This window comes from Dermacentor andersoni, chromosome 3 (assembly GCF_023375885.2).
Source record: "Dermacentor andersoni chromosome 3, qqDerAnde1_hic_scaffold, whole genome shotgun sequence".
Lineage (NCBI taxonomy): Eukaryota > Metazoa > Arthropoda > Arachnida > Ixodida > Ixodidae > Dermacentor > Dermacentor andersoni.
In genome coordinates, this window is record NC_092816.1 from 142807155 (window position 1) to 142829392 (window position 22238).

Consider the following 22238-nt stretch of genomic DNA (forward strand, 5'->3'; position numbering starts at 1 on the left):
AAAAGCTGCGACGGTGCCGAGCAGGCAATGGACATGTCACTCTGAAAGCGTGTTGCTCCTCGGTCAAGCGCCGAGTCAACGATAGTCGCCATGAAAGCACAGTCGGTATAGTCGATTAAAGCACCCCCGAGCACAACGGCCCAGAACGCTGGCTTCAGGCATAACGTGGAGAAAGAACGCGTCTCGAAACCCTCTTTTGTAAGCGTGGAGCCGTCCTCGCGCTTCTCCCCGCCGTTATTTTTACTGCTGTCGACTTGGGCTACGCTCTCGTTTATAAAATCACCTGGCACTGGCAGCTGTACATCGCTTGCATCCTTCCCTGTTGGCGCTTTTATCACTGCGGGAAACATGTCTCCTCTCTTGAAACCACCCAGACCAGCCATTGCAATCTGACGCACACCGTCTTCTACATCCGCTATGCTCAGAGCCCTGCTTTTCTTTCTGTAGTGTCCCCTGCATGAAGATTTCGCATCCGTTACCCCAAAATCTCTCATTTTCTTACTGGCGACTTCGTCTTCATTTTGTGACCTACTTGGCATTTCTGTGTTTGGTTTCATTGCCTCGGAGTTCACCTCCCCTACGTTCCACCGTTTGTCTGAAGCTTGGCACGGCAGAATGAAAACGTTTCTTTGTTTAGCGCCGGAATCTTTTCTTGAGACCTCTACAATACTGGCAGCGTTGGAGAGCACGGGCGTAAAGGCCCCATTCTTCTCGTTGTTTCCTTCGGTACGAATCGTTTTGCAACCCTTTGCTTCAGTGTTGCGGCAGGTGGATTCGTTTGACGTGGACTTTCCATCTTGAGTGTGACACAGCCAACGTGGTTCCTTGAGCACCAGAACAAGCGGCACGAGGTGGAGGCCGATTCCGGCGAATATAAGAAGCGTTTGCCGCAAGGTAAACTGCACCTCCAATTGTGCGAGTATCGGAGGGTACAGCAGTGATGAGAGGGAATATCCGGCGTAACGAATGCCAGTGGCTACACCACGGTACCTGTCGAAGTACATCATCAGTATGACGGTGACAGCCACTGAAACAATTCCAGTACCACAGCCTGCAAGAGATGAAAATGTGCATTATGAATACGACATAGACGCCCCCACAGGAGCATCGAAACGCAAGCGCGATTAATAAGTACCTAATAATGCGTCAAGAAAATTGAAAAACCCCAGTCGCTGATGGCTCTCAGTGGCTGAGCACTACTAGGGTGAAAATACTACCACTAATTTACAAAATGTTATTTGAAACACTGCATTTAATGCTCATTAACAAAAACACTGCAACATTGTCGAAATTTGCCTCGCAGAACTGCTATAATATATAAGAAATATACAGGAAACATTTTACGCGTCATGATGTTCCCCATTAGCAAGATATGAACTAAGACTCAAAATACCGTTATATTGTAAAATTGCTTTACCCCAAGCATGCCTATTCTTTCGCTAAATTGTTTTTATTGAAAATATCTGGAGTGTGTTTCAGTGCGTTAGTGACATAAATATTTCTCGTTGAAAAGCTTTCAATATCAGCACCACCCTTTAAATTATTTCGCCAGGAATAACATCTCGCTCAAATATAACACCATCGTCAAAACATCAACGCATTTAATAAATTACCGATATCCTTTGTTCAAAGCTGCCGGAATAAAAAAAAGCAAGCGACCAAGTTTTATTACAGGGTCACTTATACAGGGTGTTCCGCATAACTTGAGCCAAGAATGTATAAATAAAATGCGCATCGGAAGCGAATTGAACAAAACGCGTACTATTCGCAACATCCTATAGTACCTAAGACGATTTTCTTTGTTTTCTCCATACCTCGCTAATTGAGTTTAATCACCCAGCTTGTTAATAATTGCCTGTGGACCCTAAATATGATAAGCAGATTTCTGGAGCGCCTTCAGAAACCACCGATCAAGTTGTTTCCTTTACGATATGCCTCACTTAGTCCTTTTTCGTGGTTGCAACGAAAGCCCGCGAAATATGAAGAAAGCCACGTGATGGATCAACTCATCGCCAGCGATCTTCGCCAGTGGTCGGCCAGAGGCATGCACTTTCGCCGTCAAGCAACGGCAGCCGACCTCGTTCACCGCACGCATATTTGAGAGCGGTACAATACCACTGGAAAAGCACTCCGTCACGTGGCTTTTGAGAGAGTGAGTGAATAAACTTTATTGTAGGTCCGGCGAGGAAGCGAACTCGTCGCGCACCCGGCTAGTCCCACGTCGGGACCGGCAGGTCTTGCCCACCGGCCCGGTCGCGGGCACGCCGGACGGCCAGGATTTGCATTTCTAGAGCGGGGCTACGCAAAAGCGAGTCCCACTCCTCCTTGATGAACTTGGGGTATGTCGACCCGCACTCCCAGAGCATGTGAGGTAGAGTGGAGGTCTGGCCGCATGATGGGCAGGTGTCGTCGCGATACACGTCGGGGTAAGCCTCGTGGAGAGCGGACTGACACGGATATGTGCTGGTCTGTAGGAGCCTAAGCGAAACGGCTTGCGCCCTGTTCAACTTGGGGTGAGGGGGTGGAAAGACCCTTCTGGACATGTAGAAATATTTAATAATCTCATTGTGAGTAGCGGGAGCGTCCCTGTGACCGTAGAGAGGAGGGGAGTCAGTGCTGCTTATAGAGGAAGCACGGTCGGTGAGGTCACGCGCAGCCTCGTGGGCAGACTCATTGAGGTTCGGGGGAGCACCCTCGACCGATCCTACGTGAGCGGGAAACCAGTGAATTGAATGGTTTGTGAGAGCATGTGGACTCGAGCCGCTAAGAAGACGAACAGCTTCCTTGGCGATGCAACCCTTTTGAAAAGCCCTAACTGCCGTTTTGGAATCACTGTAAATTTCGGACCCACGACCGTCTAGCAGGGCGAGGGCGATGGCGACTTGCTCGGCGACTCCGGGGTCTGAAGTGCGAATTGAGGCGCTATTGGAAATGTTGCCGCCCGAGTCGACCACAACGACGGCAAAGGTCTTCCCGTCACTGTACTCCGCAGCGTCGACGAAACTTGCGCTAATGTCGTGTCGCTTGATCTGTTTGAGGATGGCGGCTGCTCTAGCCTTGCGTCTGCCCTCGTTGTGGACGGGATGGACGTTTCGGGGCACAGGGGCGACTTCGAACTTGTATCGAATGCACCTAGGGATCGGGGTACTGACCATCGGGAATCCCGCAGGGTGGTAACCCAGCTCTTCGAGGATGCGTTTACCTGCTGTTGTGGTGCCCAGGCGAGTGAGTTGCGCGCGTTCTTGGGCTTCGGCAATCTCCTCGGCGGTGTTATGTACCCCCAGCTTCAAGAGATCCTCGGTATGGGTCCTGATGGGTAGCCCGAGAGCCCTCTTGACTATTTTGCGGATAAGAACGTTGAGCTTGTCTCGCTCCGCTCTGAGCCAGTTGTGCATAGAAATCGTGTACGTGAGGTGGCAGAGTACGAAGGCATTGATCAGCCTGAGAAGATTGCTTTCCTTCATGCCTCGATGCCGGTTTGAGATTCTGCGAACGAGGCGGAAAGCGTTGTCCGTCTTTGCGATAATCTTGCGGAGAGCAGTTCCGTTTCCGCCGTTGTATTCGACAAACACGCCCAGGACCCGAATAACGTCGACCCTGGGTATCACCCCGCCGTCACAAGTGCGAAGTCTGATGCTGCTTTCAGAGACTGGCTTCCAATCTTTGGGTCTGCCTCCCTTCTCTTTTCTGTAAAGTAGCAGCTCCGACTTGGCGGGGGAGCATCGAAGTCTGGTGGGGCGGAGATACTCCTCGATCACGTCAATCGCCTCCTGCATGGCTTCTTCGACTCTGCCCTCGCAGCCGCGGGAGCACCATATGGTGATGTCATCGGCGTAAATAGTGTGCTTGATGTTTTCGACGCGCGCCAACCTCTCGGAAAGACCAATCATACAGATGTTAAACAATGTTGGGGAGATAACGGCGCCCTGAGGAGTGCCCCGCCCTCCGAGGGGCACATCTTCGGAGCGGAAGTCTCCAATGCGAAGCTTGGCCTTCCTGTCAGTTAGAAAAGAGCTGACGTAGTTGTGGAATCTGGAACCGAGACCCAGGTCTGAAATGGTCTTGACGATGAAGGTGTGGAGCACGTTGTCGAAAGCCTTCTCGAGGTCCAGACCCAGCAGAGCCTTGACGTCTCTGGAACGGCCATCCACAATCTGATGCTTGATTAGTTTCATGGCATCCTGCGTTGAGAGTCCGGCGCGGAAGCCGATCAAGGTGTACGTGTAAACCTCGTTGTCTTCGAGGTACCCGTTAAGCCTGTTGAGGACGACGCGCTCCATGACCTTGCCGACGCAGGAGGTCAGAGAAATCGGCCTCAAGTTTTCGATGTTCGGGGCCTTGCCGGGCTTGGGAATGAGCACCGTGCAGGCCGTCTTCCATTCTGCAGGTACAATGCCGCTCTTCCAGGACTCGTTTATCTTGTCGGTCAGAAAGACAATCGACGTGTCGTCGAGGTTTCTCAACATTCTGTTGGTGACTCCCTCCGGACCCGGCGCAGACTTGCGGTTGAGCGCGAAGATGGCCTGTCTGACATCGGCAATGGAGAAGTCTTCATCCAGCTCAGGGCGTGGAGGGCCTCGGTAGTCCGGGAGTTGGGTCGACGGATCTCCGTCGCGACGGACAGGCAGGTACTTCTGTATGAGTTTTGCGACAAGTTCATCGACCGTGTTAGACCTGGCGGCTTCGTGAAGGGCCCGGGCCAACGTATGCCTTTGATTTGACTTCGAGCCGCTTTCATCGAGAAGGTGCTTCAGCACACCCCAGGATTTGCCGTTGCGCATTTGTCCGTCGATGGATTCGCAGAGCTCGTCCCACTGCTGCTGGCATAGCGCCTTGCAGTGGTCTTCGATGACCTTGTTGAGCTCCGAAATCTTCTTTCGGAGTCTGCGATTGAGCCTTTGACCCTTCCATCGGCGGAGCATGACGGTTTTGGCCTCGATCAGGTGGGCGAGTCTGCAGTCCATCCGCTCTGCGTGGAGATCTGTTTCCACTTTCTTGGTGGCCGCGGAAGCGTCGTTCCGGATGCCTTCACACCATTCTTCGAGAGTGGCGGGTGCACTGGCTCTCCCCGGTCCGTCACGAATCTTGCGAAAATGGTCCCAATCAATGAACGTGAATTCCCTGACCCTACTCCGAGACACCTTGAAGTAGGTCTCGAGAATGTAGTGGTCGCTGCCGAACTCCATGGCGGTGTTCTCCCAACCCACGTCCTCGACGTTCCTCACGAAGGCGAGGTCGGGTGTCGAGTCCCGGGTGATGGAGTCGCCAATGCGCGTAGGAAAATTCTTGTCAGTGACCAGAGTGAGGTCCATCTCGTTGGCGTCTTGCCACAGGTTTCGCCCCTTGGTAGTGTCGTAGACGTAACCCCAGATGCCATATGGTGCGTTGATGTCGTCGACGACGACGAAGGGTCGAGGGCCGGTCAAGTCGGTCGCCTTCTTGAGAATGGTTTTGAACTGCTGGCGCGAGTCTCTGGGGTTGCTATATACATTGAGGACGAACACGCTGTTTCTGCGCTGATTCCGCTGCGGAACGTCGAGCAGGATCTCAACCATGACATATTCGATTCTACCACTCGCCAGCTTGAGGTCGTGGGTGATATGAGTTAGCCGTTTATCGATCAAGGTGCAAATCCCTCGGCCCCCGGGCCGGCCCGACACGGCCCTGTATCCCTGGAGCGAGGCTGCGGAGATTAATGTTTCCTGGAGAGCAATTACCTGAGGTTTCGCAGTGAAAGACCTGAAAAACTGCTGCAGAGGGGCTTTTTTGTTAGAATACCCTCTGCAGTTCCATTGCCAAATGCGAAAACTCTCTCTGAATCTATCCATTATGGCTGACCTGACGGACTACCACCTAACGGGGCAGTTAGGCCTGCGCAAAGAATGGGTCCTCCTGTCGCCGCGCTGGTGGGATAATGAAGTGTAGCTTCCTTTAGTAAGGCGGGAACGGTTAGCGGTTGTACGACGGAGGCGGATGAAGCCATTCGCGCCTCAATGTCGTCGATGCGATCTGCGAGAGCTCCGAGACCCCTGTTGGGGTCCCAGAGCGCAACCTGAATTTGGCGAACGTTATCACTGAGGCAAGCGACGCTAGCGGTGACCTGTTTGAGGCCGTCTGCCAGGCCAATGAGACTTTGCTTAATCTCGCTGACTTCTGCAGACAACGCTCCCGATTCACTTGTTTGTTTGAGTACTGCCCTGCGTTTGGAGGACGTCGCAGTACCGTCTACCGGAGCTGGGATTGGAGTCTCGGTGGCCGTGATTGACGCACCGTTACCCGACACATTCGAAACGAGTTTCCTGATCTCTGCAATTTCTCTAACTAGTGTCTTGATCGTGTTCTTGAGGTCGTCGTTTTCTTTGCGTAAGCGAATGACTTCCGCGTCTCTAGCTTGCTCTGTGGGCGGGTTGCTACGAGATGTCGGAGCAGCCTGGGTATTGGCGCCGGGCTTGGGTCGTACCAGATCGGCCCAAAGAAGGGTAGGCTGCTTTCCGCAACGTGTGGAGGCGGGCTGAGGCCCGGATGCTGGCTGGGTTATGGAACCCGGGAGGCCCCTGGAACCGGATCTGGACCTGGATCTGGATCGCAGCAGAGATCTTGACCTCGACCTGGCCCTAGAGACGGAGCGGCTCCTGGTGCGACCCCTAGAGCGGCCACGAGACCTGGATCTCCCCCGGGACCGGGAGCGGCTGCGATCGTATTGGCGTTCAGGCGATGCTTGCCGGCCTTGATTCGCGCTCTCCATGGGCGGCAAATGTTCAGCGTTGAGGGCGCGGGAGCGTTGCCCCCGTCTGCGCCTGACGAGATATGGCGTCTGAAACCGTCGCTTGCACTCCTTGGCGGCGGTAAGGTGGTCGCCTCCGCACAGCTTGCATTTGGGATCGCACCTATGCTGAGCGTCGGGGTTTGCTTCGCCGCATCCTCTGCAGATGGCGTCGTTGGGCGAAGGGCAGGCGTCAGAGCGGTGCCCGAGTCTCCCGCAGCTGTAACACACGTCCATTTGCTTGCGAAATAAAGTGCACCTGACGATAGTGCCGCCATAGGAGACAAAATTTGGCACCCGGTACCCCTCGCACAGGACCACCACGGTGCCGGTGTTCTTGATTCTTTTGGCGCCCAGCGCCGTGGGATTTCTCGGGTTGACGAGTTTTTTGTCGATCGCCGCGGGCCCGTCGGTAAGGGAGACGCCTCGGATGACGCCTTTGCACGTGTAGTGGGGGGCGGCCTCATAAGCGCTCACCTCAAAACGTTGGCCGGCGACGGAGATGCCCTCGATGCCGACGTAGCGTGCAGCGTTGTCCCTGTTTGGTGTGCTGACCACCATTATGTTTTGTTGAAAGTTGGGACACATCGTGTCGGTGTCCCGCGACGTCGAATCGAGCCCGGCAGCCTGCCATATGGCGTCAGCGACTGCCGTAGGTCCACACTTGCTGATACACAGGCCTCCCCTGGGCCGCATGACGATCTTTGCCTCTTCCTTGGGCATCGGAGGCATCCTGGCCCCTCGAATGATCTTGCTTTTAATGCCCGCGCGGTTGGCGCTACGCCGAGCGTTGAAACCGGTGTTATGCTGAACGTCGGCCGCACTGGCATTGGCCGCGTTTTTCTTGCTTATTGAAGAACGTCTGGCGGCAACGAGCTGCCAACCGGAGTCTTTAGTGAAGTCCTCTGGGGATAAAAACTCCCCTTCCACCTCACACTCCATTACTAAGTCCGTGGAAAAGCCTACGACGAGAAGAGGTGGGCGAGCGATGCTTTGCCTCGCGAACCCTAACACGGTTAGGCACAGCACACGGTCACGGCGTAGTCGAAAGAAAAACGGCAAGAAATGTCACAAAAGTCCACCCACCCACAAAAGTCGGGTATCGGCGTGTTCCTCTTGACTTCACGGATCCGAAAATCTGGAAAGTTCAGGGGTACGCACTCGAAAAACATCCGAAAATGTTGGCAAAAAGCGGGAGCCGAGCGAACCACGTCAGATGTGGCTCAAACCCACAGCTCAAACACGTGGCTTTTTTCATCTTGAAGACAGAAGGCACGAACACACCGGACAGCACTGTACTCACAACTAACATTATTCGAAGGTATACACAAACGTATGTACTGCAACCAATAGCCACGTGCTCTCCCATCGATGGCGTCATTATCAGTGCGCAAGCAAAAAACGCAAAATGCTGTAATCTAATGCTACACTATGAGGTGGTTTAAAATCCAAATTATTTCTCATCCAAATATAAAGATGGCATGGTTTCACAACGCGATCCTTTTTTCCTGATATACTAGGCCTCAATAATCTCCCTCGTAGTCTTCTTTCTATGCGCCCATACTATTGTGGTGTCTTCAGAGATTGGAGTGCTCCCATATCAGAGCGGCGCAGCGCGACATGTGAGTAGCAGTACCCGTTAGCCGGCGCCTATGCCCAGATAACTTAATGTTCAAGCATCGACCTGTTTGGCCGATATTGACGTCGCCGCATGAAAATGGAAGCTCGTAAACAATTTCCATTCTACAGTGCACAGGAGGGGACGTGTGCTTAACGGTGCAGCCTTTCGCAGCATGAGTGGAGGCAGCCTGGGCGAACTTCCCATCAATCTTACCCAAAATTTTGATCATCTTGTTATGGGCAGAAAAAACAACCTTTACATCAGACCTGCTTGCCACATTCCGGAGGCTGTGTGGTAGTTTATGTACATATGAAATTACAACTAGTATTTCGGCAGGCTCTGGATTATGCGTTCTTGAGGGTGCTCCTAATTTTACACGCTTAACAAGCTTCTCTGTACGGTCATGCGGATAGCATCCTCCCGAAAACCTGCCGCTCTCAAACGCTCCAGTTGTTTTAAACTCTTAGAAGTGGTGGTGAAAACACGATTTCGAAAGTGCAGAAAATATAATCGAAAGATTGATGCCATTTTCTAGCACCTTCGTATGTGCGGAGTGAAAATTTAAATTGGGTTTTTCAGATCTTGGGCAATACATCCAGCACACATGCTCATCAGTTAGATTAAGCCTCGTTTCTAAAAATTGCAGCTCGTTCTTACCTGGCACTTTCGGTGTGAAATTCATCCTTGAGCCACATTTGTGCATTACTTCTTGAAGTACATCATTAGCAATTTGTTGGAAATTAGTATTCTTGACAAAGTTCAGAAAATCATCAACAAAGCACTGCGGGCAAAATGCTCAAAATGCTCCGTCTTTTCCTGGTACAGGTTAGTTATGTTTTCACATTACGGTCTGACGATAGGTTTCTTGTTCTCCTGCCGTGCTCACGCACATGTCTAAGCTGTGCCTATAACTGCTATTGCTCAATAATGCTGCTTATTTGTGAAAATGTAGAAATGAATCCAGGCCCAACAGTTGATGAAATGTTTCAGACACTCATTGAGGGGCAGAAAAACATTAGGTCTCGTTTAGAGGCAGCAGAAAGGGCACTGGGGAACTTTGGTGATCGCTTGAATATCATAGAGGCAAACATAAAAGATCTGCAGATGCAAACAGATGGAATTGAAAGCATAAGCATAGCTCTGAGTGGTGTGCAGGATGCAATTACACGGCATCAAGCCAGACTCGAAGATTTAGAAGATGGAAGTCGGAGGTCAAATTTAATTGTTTTTGGCCTAAAGGAAGATCCTATTGAATCAGAGTCGGACTTGCGCAGAAAAGTTATTGATGATCTCTTTTCTGCTAAATTGGGAGTGCAGTGTTCATCTGTATTCATAGACTGGGGAAGAGTTCATCTAATCCCGCTATCATAATGTACTTTCAGGACTATAGGGAAAAACAAGTAGTCTGGAGCAATGTATCCAAACTATAGCGAAAGAACATTAGAATCGATAATGACTTGAACGTTGTGCAAACGCAAGCATCTTTGGCAGAGTGCAAAACTTGAAAAAAGATAGGCTGGAAGTAAGGTTTTCTTGGTTTATGACAAGTTGAAGATCGATAGGCTGTACTATAAATGGGATGCTGTTTTAAACTCTAGAACATTGATAGAACGCAACACCACATCTTTATCTGAAAGTTAATGGCCAGATACATCAGTTGTGCGGTTAGTTTTTTTTCAATGCAAGAAGCATTGTGAACAAAAAAGATAAATTAAAAGAATGTTTGCTCTCTTGGGATCCACACGTGTGTCATAACTGAAGCCTGGCTACACGAGCCAATCAGTGGCGATCAGTTATATCGTTATATCAGTTATATCGGTGGGACCGAGGATCTAGAGTGGGCGGTGTTGCTGTGGCTGTTAAATCCTGTGTCCATGTTGACGTAGAAAGCCAGATTGCTGAGCATGAAAGGCTCTTTTTGAAAATCTAAGTGAAGGAAACGGCGTTTCATTTGTGTGCAGTTTATCGTGCTCCGGACGCTGATGAAAACTTTTTGAGTAAATTGTATGATCGCTTGTTGGTTTTACGAAACAAGAATGTGATTGTAACGGGTGACTTTAATTTGTCTTTATTAAATTGGAACAATCTGTCTTTTGGATTATCGCATACGAGCGATAAAATTCTTGATGCTATGCTTGCTCTTGGTCTTCACAAAAATAGTTACTGAATGTGCTTGCGGAACATCAATTCTTGACCTGCTGTTCATTAGGGGAGGATTTAGAGAAGGAACTGTTACAACTAAACCAGGCATATCTGACCATAAGTTAATTTATTTTTCCTGGAAGGCTGAAAAATCAAAAACACATGCGCTTGATGTCGCTACAGTTAAGGAATTTAGTAGAGGTTACGATGCGGTGATTATTGAGTATATTGAAGAAAATCTTGGGATTACATGTGATGATGTGGAAAGCTCTTTGCAATGGTTCGCTAATGTGCTTTGGCATTGCATTAAAAATACGTTCCAAACAGAAAAATATTTAAAAGGCGAAAATATCCATGGATTTCTCGTGAAATTTTACACATTAAGCGTAGACTGAAGAGATATTGTAAGAAGCAGGGGACGTCAACGCCACTGTTTGAAGAAATCAAACATGACCTATTATCAAAAGTGAGCTGCGCCAGAACTAAATATTTTTCGCACACTTTAGCAGAGTTTCTAAAGACTGATCCGCAGAAATTTTGGCAGCACTTGAGTAAACACGAAGGTACAGTTACTAAAATAAAAATTAGGGACACGATTATCACGGACGCTGCCGAAAAGCTGAGAATTTTAATCAGTATTTCTACGAGGTGCTTTCAGAATTAGATGAATATGAAGTAAAAGCAGTGGCTTTCCAGAGGATGGCATTGAAGTAACTCGTGAGGGTGTCCTGGCGTTGCTCCTGAAACTGGACACTAAAAAATCCGCTGGACCCGATGGTGTTCCGAATGTATTTTTGAGGCGAAACGCAGAAGAAATATCAGGTCGCCTCACAGACATCTTTAAACTCTCATTAGCAAATGGAAAAATTCCTTCAGATTGGAAAATAGCACATGTGGTTCCCCTATATAAAAAGGGTGATCGATTGTAAGTTTCAAATTATCGGCCTGTTTCCATAACATGCAGTAGCTATAAGATGTTGGAGCATAATGTGGCCGGTTGCCTGCGAAAGTTCCTGAGCGATCACAATCTGTTTTCTGATAATCAGCACGGGTTTAGGCAGGGGTTATCCACAGTTACCCAGCGTGTTTTGTCTGTACATGAATTTGCGCGGGTGCTTGATATGTCCGGGCAAACGGACGTGGTCTTCTTTGATTTCAGCAAGGCCTTTGATAAGGTGCCACATGGCAAACGTCTCTATAAGATGAAATGTATGGGTATGCCGTATTTTATCATTCGATGGATTCAAGCTTACCCTACAGACAGACGGCAATATGTGGAAATTAATAAGACCGCTTCTAGTGTTGTTAATGTTCACTCCGAAGTTCCTCGGGGAGGTGCGCTGGGACCATTCTTGTTTTTAATATATGTAAATGATTTAGTTATGGGGGGGGGGGGGGGGTTGTTCTTGAAGATGTCTCTATTAAGTTATTCGCAGACGACTGTGTTGTGTTTAAACAAATTTCATCAGAACATGACCACAGCTCTGTACAAAAAGCACTTTTTGCCATTGAAGAATGGTGTCTGAAATGGGCTATGCAACTTAGTAGTGCAAAACTGTTCTCTTACGTATAGCTAGAAAAAGTCTCCCAGTTTGCTTGCTTACTTTCTTCGCGGTTACATGATTTTGGAAGTTGAGAAATATATATATTTAGGTGTAACACTTGACAATAAGTTAAAAGGGTTGGCTCTCATTACTAATATTTGTACAGCGGCATTACAAAAGCTATGAGTTTTGCGAAGAAAGCTAAAAACTTCCCCTGCACATATATAAAATTGGCTTACGAAACTTCTGTGCGGTCTTTACTTGAATATGCTTCAATAGTGTGGGACCCATACACAAACAAAGATTTAATGATCCTTGAAAAAGTCAATAGGAAAGCGGTTAGGTTTATATACGAAAAATACAAAATGGAAGACTCTCCCTTGCATTTAATGATATCAAATAACATTCATACACTAGAAACCCGCAGAAAGATGAATAAATTTATATTCTTGTTTAATAGTTTAATAGAAAAAAAAAGCTCCAGCTTCCAGAGTGCATTAAGGGTCCTCTAGTGACAAGGACTCGGAGCGTTCATGAGTATTCACTTGCTCCCCTCTTCGCCAAAACTAACAGTTTTAGGTACAGTTTTTTCCATAGAACAGTGCAAGATTGGAATTCGTTGCCTATATCTGCTTTTTCCTCACAAAATTTTTCTGATGCGCTACATCGTCTACTAACCTAATAATACGTATATTTCGTATCCGTGTGCTGCTAATATTGTATAATTTTATTCTTTTGGTTTATTCTTTTGGTATCCGTGTGCTGCTAATATTGTATAAATTTTATTCTCTTGGTTATGTAACAATGTAAATTCAATCCTACTTGCGCCAAGCAATGGCCTGCAGTATTCTGAAATAAATAAATAAATAATGATATCCTAGCACTTTGATTGCTGCGTCATCTGCTGGTTACTTCTTTATATTTATATCAACCCTACCAAGAAAAATGTTAGTACAAGAGGAACTTTGGAGCCAACGCATATACCAGATCTTTGACGGTATATATTTCCTCTCCCTTCTACAATAGATGAAGCTAAATAAAAAGACAGAATCTCGAGAAAACTACTAACACATATACCACAGCTGCTGCAAAATTTGAGCTGATCATTGCCCTCGGTGATACTCAGTTTAACACTTATCATTAGATCACGATGTGAAGTGTTATAGTACAGGCCTTGAACATCGATACTAAAAATATTACATTCACCAGGATTAGATTGAACTAGGAAGCTGATGAGATCATCCGAGTTTTTTACCACAAAATGATCTCTGATCACCAATGATTGCAAATGCCTTGGTAAGTAACCCGACACAACCCGCTGCCACGTACCCTCTTCCGTGACTATTGCTCGAAATGGAATGTCAGGTTTGTGGGTCTTTGCTGCGAAGAAAATATCCAAATTAAGCATTTTCCTTTTATTAATGATGAAGGGGAGCTGCTCAAGATTGTGGCTGTAGAGCATAGACAGCGTGCGCTACTTTAGCGGGCTTCTGATCTACTGCTCTGAATTTCTTTGCTATAGCATCTAACGATTATTTGCAGAAGATACTCTCTGGTACCACAACAAATTGAGGACGACGCAACGAGCTATAGAAAGAAGAATGATAGGTGTAACGTTAAGGGATAAGAAAAGAGCAGATTGGGTGAGGGAACAAACGCGAGTTAATATCTTAGTTGAAATCAAGAAAAAGAAATGGGCATGGGCAGGGCATGTAATGAGGAGGGAAGATAAACGATGGTCATTAAGGGTTACGGACTGGATCCCAAGGGAAGGGAAGCGTAGCAGGGGGCGGCAGAAAGTTAGGTGGGCGGATGAGATTAAGTAGTTTGCAGGGACGGCATGGCCGCAATTAGTACATGACCGGGGTAGTTGGAGAAGTATGGGAGAGGCCTTTGCCCTGCAGTGGGCGTAACCAGGCTGATGATGATGACCACAACAAAGAACTTTCCTTATCAGAGGTCAAAATGTGAAGGCTTCCACTCACAGCATATTCTACAAAACCGTTTAGTCTTATTCTGGCATTTGCATTGCCTCCAAAGTTGCTCCGGTACGAACTAACATTTTCCTATGTAGGGTTGAAAGAAATATAAGAAGTAACCTAGATGACTCAGCAATTAAAATACTAAGATATGTTGATGATTTTCTGATCTTTGTGAAGAATACTAATTTCCACCAAGTGGTTCATGATGTACTTCAAGCATTCCACAAATCTGGCTCAGGGATAGATTTCACACATGAAGTGGCAGATAAAAACGAGCTGCAATTTTTAGAAACGAGGCTTAAGCTAACTGATAGGCATGCGTGCTGGATGTATTGCCAAAGGTCAGAAGACTAATTTTAAATTTTCACTCCGCACATTCGAATGTGGTAGAATATGGCATTGCTTCTTCTGTTCTATTTTCCGCACTTTCTAAATTGTGTTTTGACCAGACTTCTGACAGTTTCTTAAAACGACTAGTGCTTTTGAGAGCGGCAGGTTTTCTGGAGGATACTATCCGCATGACCGTACAGAAGCTTGTTAAGCGTGTAATATTAGGAGCACCCACAAAAATAAAAAGAACAGAGCCTGCTGACAAGAAGAAAAGACTAGTTGTAATTGCAAGTAAACAAAAACTATCACGGAGGCTCGGGAATGGGGCAGGCAGGTTTGATGTAAAGGTTCTTTTTCTGCCCCTAACAAGATGATCAAAATTTGCGGTAAGATTGATAGGAAGTTCGCCCAGGCTGCCTCCACTCATGCTGGGAAAGGCTGCGCTGTTAATCACACGTCCGCACCTGTGCACTGTAGAATTAGAGTTGTTTACGGGCTTCAGTTTTCCTGCGGTCACGTCCATATCGGCCAAACAGGTCAATGCCTGAACATTATATTGTCGAAGCGTAGGCGCTCGCAAACGGGTAATGTCTACTCACATATCGCGCGGCTGTGCTCTGAGCATGGGTGCACTCCAATCCACGAAGACACTACAATACTTTCTGCGCATAGAGATTAGACTACGAGAGAGATTATTGAGGCCTAGTATATCAGAAAAAAAGGACTGCGTTTTGTAAGCATGCCTTCTTTAAACTTATATGACCATGAATTTGAATTTTTGAACCGGCTCATTGTGTAGCATTAGATTACAGCATGTTGCGTTTTTTTGCTTGCTCACTGATAATGACGCCATCAATGCTAGAGGACGTGGCTATGGGTTGTAGTACACAAGTTGGTGTACACCTTCCAATAAAGTTTGGTGAGTTCAGCGCTGCCCTGTGTGTTCCTCGCTTTTGTCTTCGTCGTCTTCTACCGCCCCTTGAAGATGTTCAACCAGTACCAACTCACCCAGATGTCAATCATTCTTCGGTTTTTCATACTTCGCGGGCTTTTTTTGCAACCCAGAAAAAGGACTACGTGAGACATGTCGTAAAGGGGCCAACTCGATCGGTAGTTTCTGAAGGTGCTCTACAAATCTGCGTACTTTAGTTGGGGTCCTGAGCCAAAAATAAAAGTTGGGTAATTACCCTAAATAATTAGTGAGTTATGGGGAAGACAAAAAAATGTCTGAGTTACTATAGGCTATTGCGAATAGTATGCGTTCGGTTCAACTCACTTCCGACGCGCCTTTCATATTTAAACCCTTGGCTAAAGTTATGGGGGACACCCTGTATATGCAAAGGTGAAAGCAAATACATAAAAATAGTGATACAGGCAAGACTAACTCAAGAACTCTGCATATCCGGACGTTATCATATAACGTACTGCTACTAGTGAGCTTCAGCACACAGCTGTTTACCTTGAATTATGCCGAAGGTCACAGTCATCCATGCAATGTTAGGTGCAAACTGGGACGTGAGGATGCCAACGCAAAAGAGAGCGGTTCCAATGAGGCTGATAGTTGAAACGCAGTAGTATTTCTGGAGGCAGGCTACAACGATTCCTGAAAAACCAAGAAATTTTTAAAAAACGAAGAATTGCTTCTAAATGTACAGTCACGTGTAATATGACCTGAAACACCTGCCCCCATGGTCGAAGCAGCTCCAAGACTGTACGGCTGCGCAGACACGGGTAAGTTCCAGACCTAAACACAGCTTCAATTAGTGGCTTATGAAACCGCTATTTCACATGTGAGAGCCGCCGCGCAGCCCTGGAGCCCCTTGAACCAGGAACAAGGGTGTTGCAAGTCATACTGCAGTCGACTATGCGTCGAAAGAAAATATACACATGCCGCGAACTGTGGGAATCGACGTAAGCATAGCTTTTTGTGCCGTTTCTGTTGATTGACGGTGTTTGGCGATGATTTTCACAACCTGCAACAGTCGTGACATAGTGCTAAAATTTAGCTATATATATATACATACATACATACATATATATATATATATATATATATATATATATATATATATATATATATATATATATATGTAGCAGCCACGATGCTGATGCCGCCAACTGTTGTTGGGTTGGGCCATAATGGCTCAAGTCTTGATTTGTTGGACCACCACTTGCGTATTGTCGTCTTGACACAGTGTTCTTTCAAGCGGCTTCATACCTACATGCTCTGCGCGTCAGTTGTCGGCGTGGAAAACTTGCTTGGTGTTTATTTTTCAGAGATAGCATAAACGACACACCGCGCCATACTCTGTATAATTATTAATATTATATTTTTAAAGTTTGTCCGCAACTGTCTTTATGTCTAGTAGTAGAGCCTCTTTTATTGAAGTGACCCGAAACGAAGCGTGCTCTCTGAAAGTGCCATCTCTTCTTTTCCGATTTGTCCATTTATGCTACTCAGCACGAGCGAATAGTTGTTATTGACCCGTTTCATCACTGCGTTGCCTGTACGCATTCACTTTCCTCTGTCTACGTCACGTGATTAAAAAGCTAAGTGCTGCTGCTTGGGCAATGCATTTGCTGGGAGCTCATGCCTATTTTCAGCCTTCCAGAGGTCATTGTGTCAACGATCATGGGGTTCCAGAGAACGTTGTGGCATCGGCCAGGACTTCCCAAGGGAATTGTTGAGACGCCCGCAAATTCGTTGGAAATGCCATCCGTGCTCCTGCCGTGTACATTGCACATGTTCTCAACCACACCCCGACGCGGCTGGCAAGACAAGCAGCAACAGCAGCGAAACAGTCGAAGGATGAGGCCAGTAAGGTTGCGCTTTAAAACGTTATAACAAAATCTAAATCCACATTATACTATTTAGCTCTTCTTATTCAGGATTGAAGTTATTCGGCGAACTTTGTTTGGCTCACCTGAAACGTCGTCCATCGCCAGGTAAACGCTTGTAGGCCATGACGCATGCTGGCGGTCGACACCGAATTCCCTCATAAATGCAACGTAGAAAAATCCTGAGGTCGAGTGAATAGCAGACAAAAAGAAAGTTGCGGCACAGGCTATTGCAGCATGGCCCCAGTTTCTGTCAAGCTTCGCATGTCCTTGACGACGAATTTTTCGGGGTTGAGGCGGACACGCTGCTGTACTGAGGGTCGCTTCAAGAATGTTGGCGTTCTGTGGAATCTTCCATTTGCTGCAGTAAAATTAGAAAGAAGCCGCTTAATTTCTAATGAAATCAACCCCTTCGCAGGCAGACTGAATGAAGGTGCATGACAGCTTTATATTTATTGAGATGAGTTATTTTACGATCCCTATTTGTACTATCCAGCAACGAACGCAGCATAGGCCCATATTGTTCTTCAGCGTCCCACATAACGGATTATTCATAACAAATTTCCAGTACAGTGCAGATAATGTATAGGGTTTTGATAAAATACTTACTACTCAAACCATAGTGTGCATTTGAATTCGGTGAGATTGATACGGGAGAAAATTATGGCGGTTGGTTTTACGTATGCAGCAATGACATGTGTTCTGAGCATAGATCTGGACAAGGGGCTTTGCTTTCCACTGACACCTTTCGGAAAAGAGTGTATTTATCTCCCTTTTCTATACTACTGATAACACGTTCGTAACATGTTTCGACGTTGCTGCCTAAAATCTCCGATTTGCGACAGGGTGAAGAGCCGTTCTTCAAAAAAGAATAATGACAAGTCACTTGTGATGCTGGTCCTGGGTTACGCTTCTTCATTGAAAAAGAATTTGCAGATATCATAGACGATGATTGAAAATGTAAGCGAACAGAATAAAGCTTTTTGAAAACTAACCAATTTATTACGGAGAGATGCGCTTGAAGGTCTGTATTTTTTGTGTTGGGGATATGCAGGTAGCGTTTGTTGTTTGTTTTCATCATTCAGCAGAGAATAGACTCTGCCGAGCACATTTGAGGGTCATTTGGTCAGTTTGGTAAAAGGCAATTAAAGTTACCATGTTTGCAGAAGCAATATTTTATTTTTCAACATAGTTGCTTTCCAGCTCCTCACACTCCTTCCTGCGATGCTCCAATTTTTTCATCCCCTCAAAAAAAAAAAAAAGGATGGCTCCAGGCTCTTGCAGTTGCCATCTACAGCTGAGATAACCTCTTCGTCTGAAGAAAATTTCTTTCTACCCAACGAATTCTTCAGGTTTGCAAAGAGGAAAAAGTCACATGGGGCGAAATCCGGAAAATAGGCTGGATGAGGCACAACCTCGAAGACTAATGGTGCAAGTTGGCAACTGCAACAAGTGGTACGTGGGGTGGAGCATTTGCTTGGTGAAATATGAGTTTTTTCCCTGCTAACCCAGGTCGTTTAGTTCGTAATTATTTCTTCAGTTAATCTAGGAGTGTTGTGCAGTACGGTGCAGTTGCATTTTTGCTATTGTGTAAGTAGTCTACAACGATTATTACACGCGAATCCCAGAATACGGTTGCACTGTAGGAATAGTCTGTCTGATCAAACACTCCTTATTCTTTTGGAGCAGATTCATGAGGCCCAGTTCATTGCTTTCACTGCTGTTTAGAATCTGGTGTGTAATGATGCATCCACGTCTCGTCAACTGTCACAGATCGAGCCCAGAAGTCCTGCCGATTGCGATCAAACACCGATAAACACTGCTTTGAGATGTCTGCCCTCATGCACCTTTGGTCGATCGTCAGCAGTTGCGGCATTGGACGTGCACAGACATTCTTTATCTGCAATTTCTCATAAAGAATATTGTGAACTCTCTCTCTACCGAGATGCCTTTACTGACGTACCTTCAATGACGTGCCTTCACTCGACGGTCTTCTATAACAATTCCATGAATTGTCGACACCATTTCTGGCGTGGTGACCTCCACTCGACACCCAAGACGTGGTTCATCTTGCGTCGATGTTCGGAAATGATTGAATTCATTTATCCAATAGTAAATGGTCTGCAGCGATGGTACAGAGTCTCCATGAACTTCGATCAACTGGGCTTTGATGTGAGAAGCCATGCAGTGTTTAAAATACACATTTTCGATGGCTGCTCGAAATTAACCCTTGTTTTTTCATTTGGGCGGGAATCACCACACAGCTCGGTGGCAATTGCTGTTAGAAGCTTACTAACTCTCGGTACCGGGGTAAACAAGTTCTGCCGTCATATGAAGGGTGCTTCTCGCACGCCACGTAGAAAAAGAACATACAATTGTTGTGTCATCTTTTGTATTTTACTATACTTATCGAACGACCCTCGTATTTAGTGGTACTATTGGTGACTGTTCATATCAGAAAATTAGTCAGATGTGTCTTCACTGAAGTGACCGCCTGGGTGGAAGGGCTCTTATTCCCGAGTGCTGCACTAAGCAATTACCGTTCAGACTTCCCTAAGTCTTCAGACTCCCTTCAGACACCTCTAAGATGTCCCTAGCATTTTCTTTAGCTCTGAGTTCCCTTCTGCGTGCTTACGTATGTGTTCATATTAATATAGAGCTGCGTATGATAAGTACGCGTTGCGTCTTAAGGCTGAGGGAACTCTACCGTGCTGCTTATACACAAAACAACGAGCAGGCAGGAACTATTTTAGCATCTCACGCTAGCTTAAGCTTCTGCAAGGCAGGTGGATAGTCCAAAAATGCATAATGGTAGAAAAGTTTGCGTATTCGCACCTGTTTAAACTTACTTACAGGAGCGCGAAACAATGGCACCACGAAATATGACGTAAGGACGCAGACTAACAAGTTTTTATTTGAAAGAACATATATGCACTAAAAGACGATGCGCAAATAGCTGAAATTTTGTCACTGCTAAGCGAAATGCCAACGGATCGAACAACCCAAGCGCCCAGCCATGTTCCTCGACCAGACGATCAAACCGTTCGGATAATTGAGCTCTTTGCCCAATAAACTTAGTCGTGCCGCTCTGGTGGCAGCAGAGGCGCCTCCTGTTTATCGCGTATGCTTCTACAGTTTCGCGCATTTATTGATCTCTGCGCCGCCTGAGAAATCAGCTCTTATAAAATGCCCATGGAGACATAACTGTGCTCCCGGGTTGCTCTATGCGCTGACTATTTGGCGTCGCAGTGAACGGAGTTTAACTTTTTACGCATTGTATTTTCCTTGAAATAAAAGCGGGTCGTTAGACAGCGCCCTTGCGTGCTTCCTTTCCTCATGATGTAGCGCTCCTGCAAATAAGCATACATAAATTACTTATCTTTGCCTTCTTTTAGCATATATTGTAGCTGTTTAATAACTGCAAATAAGTTTGAAACTAGGGTGCATAATAGCGAGTTATCTCAAGAGAAGGTTGAAAATGGAGGCTACGCCTTTCCTCACAGAGAAATGCTACACAGACGCACAACTATACGGTCTATAGAAACAGCATTATTAGAGATGGTCATACAGGGGAATGCTTAATACAGGACTGTGTTACCGACCCGTATGCAGAGAACAGGCAGTATATTGTCGAAAACAAGGTGCCCACAGGAAGTTATATTGAAGAATGAATAAGACTCACGTAACAAATCGGGTAAAGTAGAAATCTTAGGAGGAAGACTTACGGGTATACGTTACTTTCATAGAGTACGAAAAGGGGTTCTGTTCAATAGAAACACCAGCAATGATTGGGGCATCGCGTTGTGAAGGAGTACAGGAAGTATACATGAATATCTTGAGAAATATCTACAGAAAAGCCACAGAGGCCTTGATTATTGACAATTAAAATGGAAAACTACCCATCAAGGAACAATCAGCAATGGAGGTGGGAACCATTCACTGCTAGGACCCTATAACGTAAAAATATTTCAATTTGTTTATGCTGCAACCTCCCCGGTTGAAAAATACGCCAGACCAGTTTGGTGTGTTCTGGCGTTACCTGGCGTGCACACCAGAGTGGTCTGGTGTGTTCTGGTTTGCACACTAGAGTGGCTTGGTGTGTTCTGGTATTCACATCAGAGTGTTCCGGTGTGCACAGCACAGTACAGTCTAGTGTTACTAGGTGAGCACATCACTGTAGGGTGGACGCTGCCTGGCGTACATGCTAGTAGGTTGTGATGTAAACGCGCACATTCTTTAACTGCGCGAACAAACGGACCACAGAGACAGCATGGGACAAGGACGGGCGTAGTCCTTGTCCCATGCGCCCGTCCTTGTCCCATGCTGCGCTCGTCCTAGTCCCATGCTGTCTCAGTGGCCCGTTTGTTCGCGCAGTTAAACAATGTTCGCTACTATGTACCAACTCGCCCAATAACAAGTTCTTCTAAACTACATGGGATGTAAACTTAGCTTTTGCGCACCTGCCTCAGTTTATAGTTTTTTTGTCTGGTTTGTGTACGATTAACGTTGCCTAAACTCTGAATTGGCTGCTTTCAGGTTAGCACAGCTATCAGAATGAAATTCATTTATCTGATTTATTTCAACATACTGCAGCCTCGAATGGCCATTGCAGGAACAGGGGGTGCAAAAAATAAGTTTACCAAAAAAATGGAAAAGCGAAAACAAAACGATAACAAGATGCAATGGGGCTACGCCTTTCCTCACGGAGAAATGCTACACATACGCACAACTATACGGTCTATAGAAACAGCATTATTAGAAATGATCATACATGGGAATGCTTAATACGGGTCTGTGTTACCGACCCGTATGTTGGTGACGAAGAACCAACATTGCCGGGTAAAGCATTCCACAGTTCTATAGTTTAGACACAAACACCTTATCAGTGTCTCGGTGTGGTAACCAGGAGACATACTAATTCAGGATAGTGTAAATTACATGTAACTGCACCAGTTGTGATGAAGCTGCTGGGTAAAGGAAACTGCGGAGAGGTAATCACAGCATGGAAGAACTTCAAT

At 46.4% G+C, this 22238-nt stretch overlaps 1 protein-coding gene across 1 annotated transcript; it reads right to left on the minus strand.

Moving 5' to 3' along the window:
• Positions 1-753: 753 nt before the first annotated feature.
• LOC140216552 (monocarboxylate transporter 13-like) lies at positions 754-21827 on the minus strand. The gene is made up of 5 exons (XM_072286922.1): positions 21809-21827; positions 17307-17402; positions 15842-15985; positions 889-1051; positions 754-796 (listed from the first exon to the last, which is right to left on the minus strand). The coding sequence occupies exons 1-5, from the start codon at positions 21825-21827 to the stop codon at positions 754-756; spliced, it is 465 nt and encodes a 154-aa protein (XP_072143023.1).
• Positions 21828-22238: the final 411 nt, after the last annotated feature.

Bases quoted from the DNA above. Each gene is read 5' to 3' on its own strand.
- LOC140216552 (XM_072286922.1), bottom strand. The intron at 15,986-17,306 runs GTGAGCCAAACA...TTGGTTTTTCAG, and splicing joins GGCGATGGACGACGTTTCAG to GAATCGTTGTAGCCTGCCTC. The intron at 1,052-15,841 runs GTAAACAGCTGT...CATCTCTTGCAG, and splicing joins GACCTTCGGCATAATTCAAG to GCTGTGGTACTGGAATTGTT.